Source organism: Spermophilus citellus (assembly GCF_964194105.1).
Source record: "Spermophilus citellus genome assembly, chromosome: 3".
Classification (NCBI taxonomy): Eukaryota; Metazoa; Chordata; class Mammalia; order Rodentia; family Sciuridae; genus Spermophilus; species Spermophilus citellus.
In genome coordinates this window covers 17,659,250-17,678,653 of record NC_138184.1, presented here as the reverse complement: position 1 = coordinate 17,678,653, position 19,404 = coordinate 17,659,250, and the positions used below count along the sequence as shown (strand labels likewise).

The 19,404-nt window shown below is 36.6% G+C and overlaps 1 protein-coding gene across 1 annotated transcript; it reads left to right on the top strand.

Annotated features, from left to right (window-relative positions):
• Nucleotides 1-11,780: 11,780 nt before the first annotated feature.
• On the top strand, nt 11,781-18,041 carry LOC308643309 (vomeronasal type-1 receptor 3-like; the record flags this gene model as incomplete). Its single annotated transcript, XM_081283208.1, has 3 exons — nt 11,781-12,665; nt 17,187-17,254; nt 18,035-18,041. The coding sequence occupies 3 exons, from the start codon at nt 11,781-11,783 to the stop codon at nt 18,039-18,041; spliced, it is 960 nt and encodes a 319-aa protein (XP_081139334.1).
• Between the last annotated feature and the right edge of the window lie 1,363 nt (nt 18,042-19,404).

Sequence of the window (19,404 nt, the reverse complement as noted above, 5' to 3'; positions counted from 1 at the left end):
TGAAAGGCAAGCACTCTACCAATGAGCTACAACCCAAGCCCAATATGGTGTTATTTAGCTCTGATTTTTTTTTTTTAATTTCTTTTGTCTGGATGATCTACCTATTGGTGGGAATGGGGTATTGACGTCACCTACTATCATTATGTTGGGGTGTTTCTCTCTTCTTTAAAGTCCAGTGTTGGGGCTGGGGATGTGGCTCAAGCGGTAGCGTGCTCGCCTGGCATGCGTGCAGCCCGGGTTCGATCCTCAGCACCACATACCAACAAAGATGTTGTGTCCGCCGAGAACTAAAAAATAAATATTAAAAAAAAAAAAAAAGTCCAGTGTTTGTCATATTAAATTGGGTGTTCCAACATCTGGTGCATATATTCACAATTATTATATCCTCTTGATGTATTGTTCCTCTATCAATATCTCATGACCTTTGTGTCTAATAACTGAGTTGAAGTATGGTTTGACTGATATGAGTGTGGCTACTCTTGCTTGCTTTCTGATTCCATTTTCTTGGAATATAATTTTCATCCCTTCACTTTCTGTCTACATATATATTTGCCTGTAAGGTGAGTTTCTTGCTAGCAGCAAACTGTTGGGCCTTGATTTTTTTTTTAAAGAGAGAGTGAGAGAGAGAGAATATTTTTATTTTTAATATTTATTTTTTAGTTTTTGGCGGACACAACATCTTTGTTTATATGTGGTGCTGAGGATTGAACCCGGGCTGCACGCATGCCAGGCGAGCGTGCTACCGCTTGAGCCACATCCCCAGCTCCGGGCCTTGATTTTTAATCAGTCAGTCTTCATCTTTTAATTGGAACATTAAAACCATTTATACTCAGGGTTATTATTGAAAGGTATGTACTAGTTTCTGTCCTTTTGTTCCTGTCTGGTTGTTTTAAACCATCTATGTTTATTCTTTCTCTTTCACTCATTAGAAGTTTGATAGTTTACTGAATTAATAATATTAGATTCTTTCCTAATTCTCATTTGCTTATCTATTCTTTCAGTGAGATTTATTCTTTTTCCTGCTTTCATGATGCTGTTTATCATTCTTCCTCTTCTAAATATAGAATTCCTTTATTTATCTTCTGTAATGCTAGTTTAGTACTCATGAATTCCTTTAGTTTGTGCTAATCTTAGAAAATCTCTTTGGATTTGAAGAAGAATAACTTTTCTGGATATAGTAATCTAGATTGGCAATTATTTTCTTTCAGGATTTGAAACACATCATTCCATGCTTTCCTGATGTTTAGAGTTTCTGCTGAGAAATCTACTGTTACACTAATGAGTTTCTGTTACATGTGACTTGGTGCTTCTCTTGAAGGTTTTAACACTCTTTCTTTGTTCTATACTTTTGCAGTTTAACTATAATGTGTCTTTTCTGGTCATCTCTATTTGGAGTTCTAAATGCCTCCTGTACATGGTTTTCTTTTCTTTTTAAATATTTTTTAGATATTGATGGACCTTTATTTTATTCATTTAATTATATGTGGTGCTGAGAATAGTGTCTCACATATGGTAAGCAAGTGCTCTACCACTGAGCCACAATCTTTCCCAATATTTGGGAAATTTTCTACTATCTCACTGAATACGTTTTCTATTTTCAACTATTTATAGGTTTGGCCATTTAACTGTGTCCCATAGATCTTGTATATTCTGTTCATTTTTTTCTGTATTACTGTCTGAATGTGATAATTCATCAACCTTTGTCTTTAAGCCATGTTATCCTTTTTTTTTTCTGATTGATCTAATCTTGTGGTAAGGCTTTCCATTATTTTTTTTCTTTTTAAATTTGCTTTATTGAGCCTTCTGTTTCCCAGATTTCTTTTTGATTCTTTTCCATAATTTCAATCTCTTTATTGAATTGCTCTTTCATATTCTACATTGTCTTCCTTAATACATTCAGCTGTTTATTTGCATTCTCTTTAAACTCATTCTTTGTTTTTAATATAATTCTTTTGAATTCTTTGTCCTGAATTTTACCCACTTTGATATATCTGGAACCAATTACTGGAGAGTTACTAACTTTTGGAGGAGTCATATTGCTTTGTTTTTTCATATTTCTTGTATTTCTATGTTGAAATTTATGCATCGGTTCTTCTTTTATGTGAGGCCCTCCTTTAGGGAGATGCTGTACCCTGGGAAATCAGTGTGTTGTGTCGTGCTGATTTTAATTGAAAGTGACTGTCTTAGTGTAGTTTCCCTATGGCTTCTTTGGCTTTGATTAGTGAATTTTGACACAGTGAGTGCTAGTGTCAGAGTCTGAATGACCCACTTTTTCTGTAGGTCTCACAAGAGTGGAGAGCCCCTGGAAGTTCAGGCAGGGGTGTTGTAGACCACATGGAGTATGGGGGCGGTAGGGATGTGGTATGAGGTCACAGCTATCTGTACTAAAGGAGGGGAGCAGCGGTGTGTCCCATGTACACTCAACTCCAATGACTCTGAAATTTCCAAGACTTGGTTCTCTTGCATAAGGACACACCATGGCTTATTCCTTGCAAGCTCCTGCAGCTGGCTTCCTAAGTTGCCAGTCCTAAAGAAAAAGTAGTCTTCAATCACCCATTACAGACCAGTTTCACACTGAGTAGAGTTCTCAGCAGTTTTGTTTCAGAAGATGTCCCCCAGAGCCAAAGTAGCATTCAAGGCTTCTGGAGTGTCTCAGGGCTTCACAAACAAGCCCAAGAACAATAGCTGTGAGAATAGAGAAATTCACGACTGTGCCCGCTAGGACCTTCCCCAAGGGCTCTTCATAAGCTAGAAACATCATGGTCTTTTGGAGGCAGCAGTTTTGGGGATGTTGGCATATTCATGATCTGGACACTTCCCACGCTGCTCCTTATCTAGTGAAACATGCAAATTGTCACCAGTTCAGGTTCAGGATTTCTCCCTTATTCACAGCTCCCTGACGCTCACTGGACTAATTGAGCCAAATTGTCTTCCTTTGTTGTTCTAGACACAAAGTGAAAGAATGTTACATGGAGAATCATTTCCATCCAATATTATTCATCTTCTTCTTTTTTTTTTTTAATTTTTTTTTTTTTTTTTTAGTTCTCGGCGGACACAACATCTTTGTTGGTATGTGGTGCTGAGGATCGAACCCGGGCCGCACGCATGCCAGGCGAGCGCGCTACCGCTTGAGCCACATCCCCAGCCCAATTTTTCATCTTCTTTACAAGGCATTGAGAAATGCTATTATTATACTTCTTATTTTATAGTATATTCATAAAAGCATTCTTCTCATAATGTACTTAAAGACATGCTATCTTACTTGGAACTTTGTGAGCAATGACCTCATTTTCTATGTTGTTTCTTCATTTGTTGATTTGTACTTGTTTTTGTTATTTCACTATATCCCTTCTACTAGTTGCATACCCCAATTCTATTTTATCCTGCAAAATACAACTAAATAACATTGTCAATACTGGATCTACTTTCTCATCTCCTAGGCAATTCATGGGCCCTTCAACTCCCAGCTGTCTTCTCATGATTTATGTGTTTTTCTTTCAGAGCGTATTTTTCTGCATTTCTTAAGTCTTTTTTAAAAAATTCTTTCATACCTAACTTCTCTTTAATGTTTTATAGTTTCTTGTTTTTCTATGCTAGATTGGTTCCTTTAGAATAAACATTGAGCTGTGTGTTCTCACTTGACCTATTCCATCTACAAAGGTTTGAATCTCTAAAATGCTCTACATGGTTCTTTAGCAAATGTATCATTGTTGAGAGTTTTTCAGTTTAATCTATGTAGTTTGATCTTTTATTTTTACAGTTTATAAGTAGTTATTTTATATTCTGAGGTTGGTATATTTGACAGTTGAGGGATTAAGAGTCTAAATCTTAATCTTTAGCTAAATCTTAATCTAAAGCTTTAGTTTGCTGACTGTAATCAATGCTGGCTGATGTCTTGTGTGTTGAGTGAACGGTGGCAGTGAGCTCCTTCTTGTATGATTTTTTTAAATTATTGTTTTTTAACTGGAGATGGACATAATACCTTTATTTTATTTATTTTTATTGGTCCTGAGGATTGAACTGGGTGCCTCACATGTGCTGGACTCTACCACTGAGCCGCAGCTCCAGCTTTTCTTGTATGATTTTAACGTGAGGATAACCTGAGGTCTCACTTTAAGGATCTTTTTCTGCAAAGAACTGCACTGGCTCTGCTTCTAGTCATGTGAGGTGACACCACACTGAGTGGCCTTATTTTCCTTTCCATGAGTCTAAATTAAATGGAGAATCTCTAATTCATTTCCTTTAAGTTGTTGAAAACCTAAAGCAAATACTTTCATTTTCAGATTGCTATTGGCCTCTGTTCTTTGTTCACCTAAAATTTGTTAAGTGTTTCTAACTCACTTCCTTAGAGATTTCTCCTAGGACAAACTGTTCAAATTCAGGGATGGGATTGAAGTGATACTTATAAAATATTTTATCATTTATCGGGATAAAGTTATTTAAAGTATGCAATCCTCCATATTTTCAAGAATGGAAGTGTCACTTTTCATTTCTTTTTTTTATTCTTCTTTTTTTATTGGTTGTTCAAAATATTACAAATCTCTTGACATATCATATTTCATACATTTGATTCACGTGGATTATTATTATCTCTGGGATAGAATGAAGGAAGTTCTGAGGAAAGTTTACAGCATTGAGTGCCTACATTAAAAAAAAAAAAAGGTCCCAAATAAATAATCTAATGTTATACCTCAAGGTCCTAGAAAAGCAAGAACAAACTATTTCCAAAATCAGTAGAAGATAGGAAATAATTAAGAACCAAAAATGAATGAAACTGAAAATAAAAAACCAACAATACAAAGGACCAATGCAACAAAGAGTTGGTTCTTTCAAAAGATAATCAAGATGGATAAAACCTTAACCAAACTAGCCAAAAAGAGAAAACTCAAATCAACAATACTAGAAATGAAAAAGGAGATATCACCGCAGACATTTATGAAATCCAGAGAATCATTGGTAACTATTTAAAAAGTGTATACTGCAATAAACTGGAAAATCTAGAAGATACTGACAACTTTTTAGACACAGCTGACCTACCCAAATTGAACCTAGAGAATATAGAAAACTTAAACATACCAATATCAAGCAATGACATTGAAGCAACAATTAAAAGCTTTGCATGAAAGAAAAGTCAGGACCAGATGGATTCTCAGCCAAGTTTTACCAGAGCTTTAAAGAACTAATGCCAATCTTCAGCAAATTATTCCATGAACAAGAAAGGGAGGGAACACTCCCAAATTCATCCTATGAAACAAGTAGCACCCTGAAAGCAAAACCAGACAAAGATGCATCAAGGATAGAAAACTCTAGACCAATATCTCTGAAGAATATAGACACAAAAATCCTTAATAATATCAGCAATCTGTATTCAAAACACATATAAAAGATTATACACCATGATCCAGTGAGTTTCATTCCAGGAATGGAAGGTAGGTTCAATATACACAAATCAAAAAATGTAATTCACCACATAAATAGAATTAAGGACAAAAATTAAAAGATGATTTTATAGATGCAGAAAAGGACTTTGACAAATCTAGAACCCATTTATGTTAAAAACTCTAAAGAAACCAGGGATAGAAGGAACTCATCTCAACATTATAAAGACACTATATGACAAACCCAAAGCCAACATAATATTGAACACGGAAAAACCAAAAGTGTTTCCTCTAAAATAAGAAACAAGACAAGGATTTCCATTATCATTAGTTTTTTTTTAATTTTTTTAGTTCTAGGTGAACACAATATCTTTATTTTGTTTTTATGTGGTGCTGAGAATCGAACCCAGTGTCTCATGCATGCTAGGTGAGCGCGCTACCACTTGAGCTTCATCCCCAGCCCTAAATATAGTTCTTGAGAGCAAAAAATTCAGGCAAAAGAAGGAAATTAAAGGGATACAAATAGATAATTTGATTATCTCTGTTAGAGGATGATATGATTCTCCATGTAAAAGACAAAAACACAAACAACATCAACAACATTCCACCAGAAGACTTTTAGAGCTGATAAACAAATTCATCAAAGTAGCAGGACATAAGATCAACATACAAAAATTAACAACTTTCCTATACTACAACTACGAATCTGGTGATAAAAAATCAGGAAAATGATTCTGTCCACGATAGCTGCCCCCCCCCACCAAAATTGGGAATAATTCTAACCAAGGAGGTGAAAGACCTCTTCAATGAAAACTATACAACACCAAAGGAAAAAAATGAAAATGACATTCAAAGATGGAAAGACCTCCAATGTTCTTACAGTCAATGCAATCCCCATCAAAATACCAATGACATTCATCACAGAACTAGGAAAAAATAGTCCTAAAACTCTTATGGAAGAATAAAATACCTAGAATAGTGAAGCAATACTGAGCAAGAAAAGTGATGCTGGAGGCATCACAATACTTGACTTTGAATTATACACAGAGCTATAGGAACAAACAGCATGATATTAGTATCAAAACAGACTTGAAGACCAATGAAATAGAATAAAAGACATAGAGACAAATCCACATAGATACAGTCAAACAATCCTTGACAAAGGTGTCAAAGCGTATATTGGAGAAAAGACAGTCTTTTTAACAAATGATTTTGGGAAAACTGTATGTATATTAAAGCTAGATCCCTATCTCTCACCCTGCACAAAAATCAACTCAAGTGGATCAGAGACCTAAGAATTAGACTAGAAATACTGCAACTAGTAGAACAAAACATAGGCTCAACACACCAACATATTGGTGCAGACACTGACTTCCTTAATAAGAATCCTAAAGGTCAAAGAATAAAAACAAGAATCAATGAATGGAATGACTTTAAATTAAAAACTTCTGCACAGCAAAAGAAACAATTAGGAAGTGTGAAGAGAAAGTCTATAGAATGGGAGAAAATCTTTGCTAGATATTCCTTTTTTTTTTTTTTTTTTTTGGTACCAGAGATTGAACCCAGGGGTGTTTAACCACTAAGCTACATCCCCAGCCCTTTTTATTTTTTATTTAGAGATGCGGTCTTGCTAAATTACTTAGGGCCTTGCTAAATTGTTGAGGCTGGATTTGAACCACAATCCTCCTGCCTCAGCCTTCCAAGCTGCTGGGATTACAGGCATATACCAGTCAGTTATTCTTTCAACAAGAAATTAATATTCAGAACATATAAAGAACTAAAAAAAAATTAACACCAAAAAAAGAACAACACACAAATAAATAAGCTAATTAACTAAACAGACTTTTCTGAAAAGAAGAAATGCAAATGGCCAACAAACACATGAAAAAAATGTAAACATCCTTAGCAATCAGGGAAATGCAAATGAAAAACTATACTTATATTTCCTCTCACTCCAGTTAGAATGATAATCATAAAAAATACAAATAACAATAAATGCTGGTGAGGATGTGGGGAAAAAGCTATACTTATACATTGTTGGTGGGACTGTAAATTAGTGCAACCACTTTGGAAAGCAGTATGGTAATTCCTCAAAAGACGAGGAATGGAACCACCATATGACCCAGCTATCCCACTCCATGATATTTATCCAAAAGAATTAAAATCAGAGTACTACAGTGGTACATACATTCCAATGTTTAGGGCAGCATAATTCACAATATCCAAATTATAGAACCAGTCTAAGTGTCCCTCAAGAGATGAATAGAAAAAGAAAATGTAATATATATAGACATAAGGAGTTTTACCTAGCCATGAAGAAGAATGAAATCACCTCATCTGCTGGTAAATGGTTGGAAGTGAAATAAACACGTGCTAAGTAAAACAAGCCAGATTCAGAAAACTAAGGGTTGAATGTTTTCTTTCATATGCAGAAACTAGGAATTTTTTAAAAAGGGGGATCATATGAAAAGAACAGTGGCGTGAAGGAATGGAATTGTTGGGGAGGGAAATGACAGAAAGGGAAAGAGGAGGATCTGTGGATGCAATTGACCAAATTTATGTTATGTGCACATAACAATAATGCATCAATTAAAAGATTAATTAGTAGAAGGAAGTCCAATAGAGTAGTGGTAGGGGATGGGGGAAGGAGGAGGAGTGGGAAAAGGGGCAGTTCTGGGGATTGAAATGGAGCAAATTCTCTTATATGCATTCATGAATATGTCAAAATAAACCCCACAATTATGTAAAAGCATAACGCGATGAAGAATAAAAATAGAAAAGGAAAACGTTATTTAAGGCATTCCTTCTTTTTATTTTGTCTTTATCTTGCATTTGATAAAATCTAAAGTTTAGGTAATATATAAAGTAATAAGTTCATATCTAACTTGATGACTTCCTTCAATTGTTTTTTCTTTAATATTTTTTTTTAGTTGTTGATGGAATTTTTTTTTTTTTTTTGGACCAAGGATTGAACTTAGGGGCACTCCAACACTGAGTCACACCCTCAGCCCTATTTTGCATTTTATTTAGAGACTGGGTCTCACTGAGTTGCTTAGGGCCTGGCTAAGTTGCTGAGGCTGGCTTCAAACTTGGAATCCTGTCTCAGCCTCCTGAGCTGCTGGGATTACAGGCATGCATCACTGTGCCAGGTAATTCTTTTTTTATTAATACTTTTATTTTGTTTATGTGTGTTTTTTTTTAATGCGGTGCTGGGGATTGAACCCAGTGCCTCACGTGTGCTAGGCAAGCACTCTACCACTGAGCAGTTCTTAATCTTAAAGTTGAATTAGATACTTATTGTTTTCTTGCTTGCACTCATGTTCTTTGTGGATAACTGCAGTTCAAGTTCTTTAACTCAAGTTTTTGGATTTTTTTTCTTCCCATTTCCTTCTCTTTCCTCTTCTTGTCAGGACTTGGCATCTCTCACAGTGGTGAATGAATGGTCCCATGTTAGCCTTACCTACTTTTATTGAAATGCTTCTGATATTCGCTCTTGATAATGATGTTTGTAGATAGGAAATTACATCAACCTATTTGACATGTTTAATCATAAAATATTTTATTTGAGGATAGCTCTTATGATTAATATTTACCAAAACTTAGATTTTTACCAGAAGAACATCTCAGGAAAACAGAGAATCCAGTAAGTCACATGGGCTTTGCTGTCAGTCCCTTTTGCTTCAGACTGACCTCAGCATTTCTTGCTTCCTCCACGGGAACTCTTGTCTGCCTCCAGGGATCACCAGACAGGAAAAAAAAAAAAAAAAAAAAAGCCTCCACCAAACATTCTCATCTCTCTGGAGATGCTCATTAGAAAGTTGGGATTGCTTTTAGTAATTATTATGTAGGACAAAGTGTTTTCAAAATATCTTAAACCTCCCATGGGTGAAGTGTCATTGATGCTACAGGTAAAATAATAATTGCACTTCTGCAGAGAGATGAATTCAAAGGACCACAAACTTATATCTCAGAACTGGCTGCTCCCTGCACACAGTCTGTCCTGACCATCACCCTGAGCTCACGAGCCTGGCAGCAGGAAGACAGCAGGTGAGTTTTTATTTTGATCTGTAACAGAATCTGCAAGAGAAGGAAGTATGTTTCAAGACACAGTAAGCATTCCTGTCTAGAAAAGGGTCTAGAAATTGAACCAATTCCAAGCCCAGAAAGAAAGGAGGAAATAATTACTGAGTCATGGGCTAAAATGGTAGAGAAAGAAGGGAACTTCAAGAACATATGCTGGTTCCTGATAGTCCTTAATTTAACACAATCCTCTCTTTATGGTTACTGGCTTTTGGTGCATGAATCCACATAATTTATTTAAATTTGTATAATTTGGCTATCAAATTGCTGGATAGTTTATGTTTTCTATAAAAGTAAAGGACAACATTTCCAGGAACAGAAGAGGTATTTGTGTACATTTCTGTACTAATGTATCAGAAGTAGCTGATTGAATTATCTTCTATTCAGAAATTGTAAATATGGGGTCTTCACCACTTCTGGGCATATTATATACTTAATGGAAACAGTAACTGTGTAGTGACAACATATTTGGTATCTATTCATTACGCTTAGACTATTTTTCTTTTTAATTTCTTTTTATTTTTTAGCACTGGAGATTGAACCAAGGGATGCTTAACCTTTAAGCCACATCTTCAACCCTTTTTATCTTTTGAGATAGGGCCTTGCTAATTTGCTTAGGTCCTCACTAAGTTGCTGAGGCTGGCCTTGAACCTGCGATCAGCCTGCCTCAGCTTCCCTAGTAGCTGGGATTACAGGTATGCACCACCAGGCCCAGCTTATTTTTCTTCTTGATGCCAAGGAAGGAGCATCAAGGAAAGGTTACTTGATAAACTTAAGGGTTTTTTTTTTAAAGTTTTTTCAGTTGTTGATGGATCTTTATTTTTTTTATTTATATGTGGTGCTGAGAATAAGATTCAGTGCCTCATACATGTGAGGCAAACACTGCCACTGAGCCCCAACCCCAGCCCTGAACTTAAGTTTTTATTAGAAGAAAAAGACATCAGACTACAGCAGTTTTATGAATTGAATTATTTTGTGATTATTTTCTCTAGTTTCAAAAAATGTTCTAATGGCCAGGTGCAGTGGTGCATGCCTGTAATCCAAGGAACTCAGGAGGCTGAGGCAGAAGGATCACAAGTTTGAGGTCAGAAGTAGCAACTTAGTGAGATCCTAAGCAACTTAATGAGATCCTGTCTCAAAATAAAAAATAAAAAGGACTGGGGATGGGGCTCAGTGGTTAAGTTCCCCTGGGTTCAATCCCTGGTACCAAAAATAAAAAAGACATTCTAATGCCATTCCCAGGCTCAATGCTTGTATTAGTACTATCTAAATGCATTTTGTGAATAATTTTCAGAACCCCTGATTTTCTTTTCCATAATGGTTTCACATTTTAATATACTTAATAGTTCTGACATGAAAATAATTTTATCTTCTATTTTTACATTCACAAGTACTAATGCTCTGTATAATTTTTAAAAAATATTTATATTTTAATTTTAAGTGGATTTTTATTTTACATTTATGTGGTGCTGAGGAGCGAACTCAGTGCCTCAAGCATGGTAGGCAAGTGCTCTACCACTGAGCCACAACCCCCGCCCAATGCTCTGTATAATTAATGGTCATTTATTTTATCCTCTGTAATATAGCATCTCCTACTCAGTGTTTCATGTCATTTCATTGTGTGCTCCTTCTTGATGAAGACAGAATAAAGTCTCCTCTCTTAATTCCATCATGGAATCATTTATACATTCTGTAAATTCCATTCCCTCATTACAATTATTCATTCAGAATTATTCTAAAACTGCAGCCTCTATGTCGTACTGGAAGCTCTAAATCATAATGGATATTTTTCTATAATATAAGCAATTAGATTTAAATGATAATAGCCACATTCACAATTTTTTTAAAAAGTAAAAAAAATTATCTAAAAACAGATAAGTACAAACATTTAAAATGTATAAAGTATTAGAAAACATAGCCACATTCAAGGATTAGATAACACCCTGGTTAAGCACATTGTCAATTCCGGACTCTCCCTCTTATAGGGTGGTGGCTTAAGAAATGTCATTCATCTTACCTGTATCTAAAATCTCCACACTTATAGAGTGTGAATAATAGACACTTATTTCATAAAATTATTGTTTAAGTTATTTGTAAAATACTAATATAGTATATTTTTTAGTGGAGATACATACTACACATATGTATTTTCCTTTCTATAGGAAAGACTCTAGAGAAAATGGCTTTTGATAAGAAATATGGACTGAAGACAACACTAAGCAGGAAATATTGGATAACAGTTGCTCTAATAAAACAGACTTGATGTGCCCACGCAGAACCCTTTCACAGAAAAAGGGAATATCAGTCACTGAAAAATGACACATGGCCTCCAGTGATTTTGCAATAGGAATGATCTTCTTATTCCAGACCATAGTGGGAATCCTGGGGAATTTCTTTCTTCTATACCATTATACTTATTTGGAACTCACCAGATACACAGTAAGGCCCACTGATTTGATTCTTAGGCACCTGACTGTAGCCAACTCCTTGGTCCTGCTCTCTAAGGGAGTTCCACAGACAATGGCTGCTTTTGGGTTGAAACATTTCCTCAGTGATATTGGATGCAAACTTGTTTTTTATGTTCACAGAGTGGGCAGGGGTGTGTGCATTGGCAACACCTGTCTCTTGAGTATCTTCCAGGCCATCACGATCAGTCCCATGAACTCCTGGTGGGCAGAACTGAAACTTCAAACTCATAAATTCTTAGGCCCCTCCAATGTCCTGTGCTGGATCCTGAACCTGCTAGTAAGTATCATCATTCCCATGTGTGTGACTCACAAGTGGATCAGCAAAAACAACACAAGAAAAATGGATTTGGGATACTGTTATGGGGTAGTTGACAATGGAATCACACATATATTACACAATATATTTTTATTATCCTATGATGTATCTTGTGTGGGACTCATGATCTGGGCGAGTGGCTCCATGGTTTTCATCCTGTACAGGCACCAGCAGAGGGTCCAACACATTCACAGCACCAACCTGTCCCCCAGATCCTCCCCAGAGTCCAGAGTCACCCAGAACATCTTAGTCCTAGTGATCACTTTTGTATCATTTTACACCAGCTCCCACATCCTGATATTGTATATGGTTCTTTTTCATAATCCTAGTTGGTGGCTGGTGAGCACCTCGGCACTGATCACAGCTTGTTTTCCAACAGTCAGCCCCTTTGTACTCATGATCCGTGACTGCAGGATCCTCAGGGTCAGTTCTGCCTGCCTCAGAAGGAGTGCACCACTCCATACTCTGTTCACACAGATGTACATTTTACGTGGTGCGTCTTGGTTTTCATAATATGCAGGCATTCATTCTTTCATCGAAGGTGGTTAAACCCACATTATTGAGTAGTCACCTAAGAAAGAATGTATGAGCAACAAAGTGAGTCTACTTCTTAGGATTCATCACGTGGTAGGAACTAAATATTTTGCAAAGTGCTTTCAAAATTTTCATGATATTAAATGTTGCAGTGGAGCTGGGTGCAGTGGCTCCTGCCTATAATCTCAGTGGCTCTGGAGGCTGAGGCAGGAGGATCATGAGTTCAAAGCCAGCCTCAGCAAAGACAAGATGCTAAACAAATCAGTAAGACCCTATCTCTAAATAAAATACAAAATAGGACTGGGGATGGGGCTTTAGTGGTCAAGTGCCCCTGAGTTCAATCCCCAGTACCAAAAAAAACAAAAAAAACAAAAAAACCCAAAAAGTTGCAGCAGAGAAGTTCAGAAGACAACCTTTAATTTATAAAATGGAGCCTTTGATAATTTGGGGATAATGCAAAGCTTTTATGAGAATTTAACATTACAACCAACTAATTAAAAATGTTCTAGAATCAACTGGGAACACACATAAAAAGAATTGAATGAGGGGCTGGGGTTGTGGCTCAGCGGTAGAGCGCTGGCCTAGCACATGCAAGATGCTGGGTTCGATCTTCAGCACCACATAAAAATGAATAAATAAAAAATAAAGGTATTTTGTCCAACTAAGAAAAAAAATTAAAATAAAAAAAAGAAGAATTGAATATCAGAAAAGCCTGAGTGATAAACTTAGTCCAGAAAGAGAGAAGGACAACGAATGACTCAATAGCAAATGTCCTGTGATGGAGATGAAAGGGAAATCATGCATGAAATGCTGCAGGATCTCAAAGACCATGTCTTTTCAATGTACTTTAAAATGTATGTTTTTGGGGCTGGGGATGTGGCTCAAGCAGTAGCGCTCGCCTGGCATGCGTGCGGCCCGGGTTCCATCCTCAGCACCACGTACAAACAAAGGTGTTGTGTCTGCCGAAAACTAAAAAATAAATATTAAAAAAAAATGTATGTTGTTGTTTTTTTCCTGTGTTGAAGGAATGTAGTGTATTTCAAATTTTTTTCAGATATAATATACAAAATGACCTCAATGGAACAAAGTGAACATAAGAATCATATCAAGAGGTTTTAGTTAAAATTCAATTCACAGTTGATAAATATCAATGTTACAAAGGAACCAACTGGTTTCTGGAACCCTTTAAAAGTAGGCTATTCTTGGGTTGGGACTGTAGCTCAGTGGCAGAGCGCTTGCTTAGCGTGTATGAGGTACTGGGTTCCATCCTTAGCACCATGTAAAAATAAACTAATAAAATAAAGGCATTTTCTCCATCTATAACTACAAAAAAAAATAAAAATAAAAAAAGTAAGATATTCTGTATTAAGCAATGATCCCAACTGGCCTGTTCAGGAGAAAGAAGGTAGGCCCCATATCCTGAGCTTTGGGAAATGAGTCTGTAGCGGAGGCTTTCATTATTTATAAAGAAGCAATGGACAAGATGTGAAGGGATGAGGCTCATGATTCCATTTTTGTTGTTGTTGTTGTTGTTGTTACAGATAGACACAATACCTTTATTTTATTTATTTATTTTTATGAGGTGCTGAGAATGGGACCCAGTGCCTTGCACATGCTAGGCAAGCGCTCTACTACTGAACCACAACCCCAGCCCCTCATGATTCTGGGGTTTCTTTTTGTTGTTGTTGTTGTTTTGTTTTTTTTTAAAGAAGGAATAATTACTGCCAGGAAAGCCAAAGAAATTATTTTTTCATTGCCATGAAAAACCTTAAAATAATTGTGTGTAGCTATTATAAACATTATACCCAAACTTTAAAACTAGGTCAATATAAATTATGTATTTGGATATGAAATTAGCATATATATGTAGACAAAATGATTGAGAAGTGTTTATCTCAGAAATATAGGACATGCCAATAAGAAAATCAACTCATGGGGTTGGAGTTGTGGCTCGGTGGTATAGTGTTTGCCTAGTACGTGTGAGGCATTGGGTTCGACTCTCAGCACTTCATGCAAATTAATAAATAAATAAAAATAAATGAAGGTCCATTAACAACTAATAAAAATATTTTTAAAAAATTAAAAAATAATGGGCTGGGGATGTGGCTCAAGCGGTTACACGCTCACCTGGTAACACGCTCACCTGGCATGCACGGGGCGCTGGGTTCGATCCTCAGCACCACATAAAAATAAAATAAAGATGTTGTGTCCACCGAAAACTAAAAAATAAATTAAAAAAATTAAAAAATAAAATGAGACAACTGAATTTACTGAGTAAATCATTTTATTCCCCAATATATATTTATAAGTAAATTAACTTAGAAAATCTAAGAGAAAAAAAAATTCAAGTAGTAATAATGATGAAACATCAAGATAGAGGAATAAATGACAAAAATGATCAGTAAGAATGTTAAAAAATGCCCAGTAACCTTATTCATTAGGAAAATGCAAATCCGACCCATCATGAGATTTCACTTCTGCCTCATACCCACTCAGATGACTGTACTTAAGACAGAGCATGGGGGCAGGAATGGTAGTAGAATGAATTGGACATTATTACCCTGTATGCACATATGATTACATGACTTGCCTAAGTCTACATCATGTGCAACCAGACAAATGAGAAGTCATACTCCATTTATGGATGATGTGTCAAAATGCATTCTATTGCCATGTATAACTAATTAGAGCAAATTAACCCCCCCCAAAAAAAAAAGAAGACAGATAATACACAATATTGGTGAATATGTGAAGAAATTAGAATGTCCATGCAGTGCTAGTGAGTTATAAAACATTACAGCCACTTTGGAAAAACATTTGGCAGTTCCTCAAAAGTTTAACTTAGAGTTATTATAGGTCCATCAATTCCATTTTATTTTTTATTAAAAAATAAAATGAGTTGTCTCATTTAATTTTTTAATTTTTTAAAATTTATTTTATTGTATACACACAATAGAAATAAAAGCATATATTTAGGGGCTGTGGCTGTAGCTCAGTGGTACAGTGCTTGCCTTGCATGTATGGGCACTGGGTTCAATCCTCAGCACCACATACAAATTAAATAAATAAATAAATAAATTGAAAAAAGCATATGTTTATATAGTAACTTGTGTATAAGTGTTCATAGAAGCATCATTTGTAATAGAAAAAAAAAACAGTGGAAATGGTCATCGGTGGAGGAACAGATAAACAAAATGTGGTATTTTTATATAATGGAATGTCATCCAGCCAAAAAAAGAACACAGCATGATACAGGCTTCAACATGGATCAACAGTGAATATGTGATGCTCAATTAAAAAAGAAACATTAAGAGGTGATACAACATATGGTTGTATTTATTTATTTTATAATTTTGATAAAGATTTAATCCATAACATATTTATTTTTATTTCTTAAATTTATTTAACTGATACATTAAAGTGTGGGGAGCCATTCTGACACGTGATTGGGTGACTCCCGTTAAGGGCCTGAGGCGCTCTGGCTGTGTCGGAGTTATCCCTGATGAGAGAGCCCATCCGTGTGGGGGTGTGCGTAACCACTGACCCTGGAGACCCAATCACTGACCCTGACCTTGGAGTGCAGCCCCCCCTCAACCTTCATTGGATGGAATTCTCCCCTAAATCTCTTGTCCCCCCAAATAAAAGGCTGATCCCCGGCGTGTTCTCTCTCTCTCTCTCCTGCTAGCCCAGAGTAATCCTCGCTGCCCTGCTGGGCGGCTGGAGGCAGGGAAAAGAGGCGAGCCGTCTTGGACCTAGCATTAAAATAAGGTACTGTCTGTGTGTTTTATTTTGATCTCTTCTAACTAACTGAATGCCAGAACCTCATTAATGAAACCACTGCGCAGGCCGCGTGGTAGATTAAAGAGTCCATATTAATGGGTACCATATGATGTTACAACACAGGTATAATTCTTTTTTTTTTCTTCTAAGTTATTTATTTAAGCCATCTCCTGCCACAAAGGGATGGAAGATCAGTATAATGGCCATCATTTGATACAAGTAAGGTGAGATTAAGATTCCCTATACTGGGCTGGGGATGTGTCTCAAGCTGTAGCATGCTCACTTGGCATGCGCCGGGGGGGCTGAGTTTGATTCTCAGCACCACATAAAAAATAACATAAAGATGTTGTGTCCACTGAAAACTAAAAAATAAATATTAAAAAATCCCCCCACCCCCTCTCTCTTAAAAAAAAAAAAAATTCCCCTACTTTGAAGAATATTGGTCCAAACCAGTGCTGTGGTCCCCAGTGTCTGGGTAATGGTCCAGATGTGCTATTCATCTTCAGAGCCAGTTGGATGTGGATTCACATGAGTGAATCGGAATACAGTATGGTTACCATCTCCCCAGGGAAAGGGCTTGGTTCTGACGCTGAGAAGGAGATAGGTGATGGTCTTTCCTGCTCTCCATAGTGCGGCTTGAAAAAAGCATTCACCATGTCCCCACCCCCACCCCCACCACCTCCCCGGAGCTCCGAGAGGTAGGTGAGGGCCTTCCATGTGCTAGCTGAGCCCTGCTGGCGGTGGGCACTGCTCTCCATAGGCCACCCCACCTGTGGGCAAGACCGACCTACCAGCTAGAAAGCCAGGATCCAGACACAGCCAACGCCACCGTTTTGACCTGGATCCAACATGCATAATTCGGTATCTGTATAATACTTAAATCAGGTTCAACATATCTATCGCCTCAAACATTTATCCTTTCTTTCTTTCTTTTTTTGGTACTGGGGGTTGAATCCAGGGCCTCACTTGCTTCGCAAGGGCTCTACCACTGAACTACATCCCTACACCTTTTTTTATTTGACTTTGAGACAGGGTTTTGAACTTGTCATCCTCCTGCTTCAGCCTCTTGAATAGCCGGGATTACAGGCGTGCACCACCACAGTCAGCACATTTATCTTTTCTTTTTTGACAAAAATATTCAAAATTCTTCCACATCCTCAATAGCACTTACTACCTTTACTCTTTGTGATCACAGTCATTCTTACTGGAATGAGGTGATATTTCACCATGGTTTTGATTTGTCTTTCCTTGATTATTACTGATTTTAAGCATTTATTATGTACCCACTGGTCATTTGTAACTCCTTTTCAGATGGGTGTGGTCATATGACCAGTTTCTGCCAATGGAAGAACACATCTGCTGTATGCCACTTCCAGACACAGCCCATTTAGTTCTCCTCCTCCCCTTCCTCCTCCTCCTCCTCCTCCCCCTCCTCCTCCTCTCCCTCCCCCTCCTCTTCTCCCCCCCTCCCAACACAGATGGTGAGGAAGTCCTTAAGGACCGGGAAGCACACGGTTGAAGAACTTTGGGTTCTGAATAACCTCATGCAGAACTGCTGTTTGTCATATCCAACACCAACTCAGCAAAAAAATCCTGAAGACAAAAAGCAGTGCTAATCCATCAAATATTGTGAGGATGGTTCTTCAGCATAACCTAATTGATGGAAAAAACTGATAAAAAAACAAAAACCTTAATCATAGGATTAATTTAAATAGGAATACTTCCAGTACATTTAAATAACAAAAGTCAAATTGGACTTGTCATTTTTCTCTTGTATTTAACCTATTTTACTTCAAAGAAGACCACACAAGATGATTTCATTCTGTGCCTTATTTGAAGCCAGGGCTGTGGTTGTGGCTCAGTGGTGGAGTGCTTGCCTAGAATATGTGGGGCCCTGGGTTCCATCCTCAGCACCACATAAAATTAAATAGGTAAAATAAAGGGATTGTGTCCATCTACAACTAAAATAATAATTTTTAAAAAATGTATCGAGGCCAGACAGGCAATGTTATGTACACCTATAATTCCAGCAACTTGGGAGGCTGAGACAGGAGGATCCCAAGTTCAAGGCCAGCCTCATCAACTTAGTAAGGTCCTAAGCAACTTAGTGAGACCCTGTCACAAATTAAAAAATAATAAGGGCTTGGGATGCGGCTCAGTAGTTAAGTATTCCTGGGTTCAATCTCCAGTGTACCGCCCTCCCCCCAAAAAAAAGCTTAAATTAAGGCCAGAATAGTAGCAATATTTACAAAATATTTGCCAGAGAGAACTTTGAGATGTCATTTAAATTCCTTTATTCATTTTAAAAATACAGTACAGTAATTATATTTCTAGTAATAGTAATTCTAGTTATTTTTTTCTAAAATTTAACTCAACAAAAATTTTTTTTTGTGTGTGTGTGGTACTGGGGATTGAACTCAGGGCCTTGTTCATGTGAGGCAAGCACTCTACTAACTGAGCTACCTCCCCAGCCCAACAAAATTACTTTTATCAGGATTATTGTTTTTTTATGAAAATGATTTTGCTTTTTTAATGTACATCAAATTTACCAACTTCAGGTTTTGCTATTATAAATTTTCCTAAAGGACCATGGTTTTACCAAGTCAACTTTTCTGGGTCAAGTTATAAAAATCAGAATTTTCAAAAACATTTTTTTCTTTCTTTTTAGTTAATGATAAATTTTATCCTATTTCGTTCTTACAATCATCAGTTTTATTTTGTGTGTACCGTTTTCACAAAAATAATCATAAAGGATTTCAAAGGGATCCCTTGTATCAAAATGATAGTATCTAAGCATTCTGACTCCTTGATTTACAGATATTCAACTTTTTAAAAAAAATTTACTTTT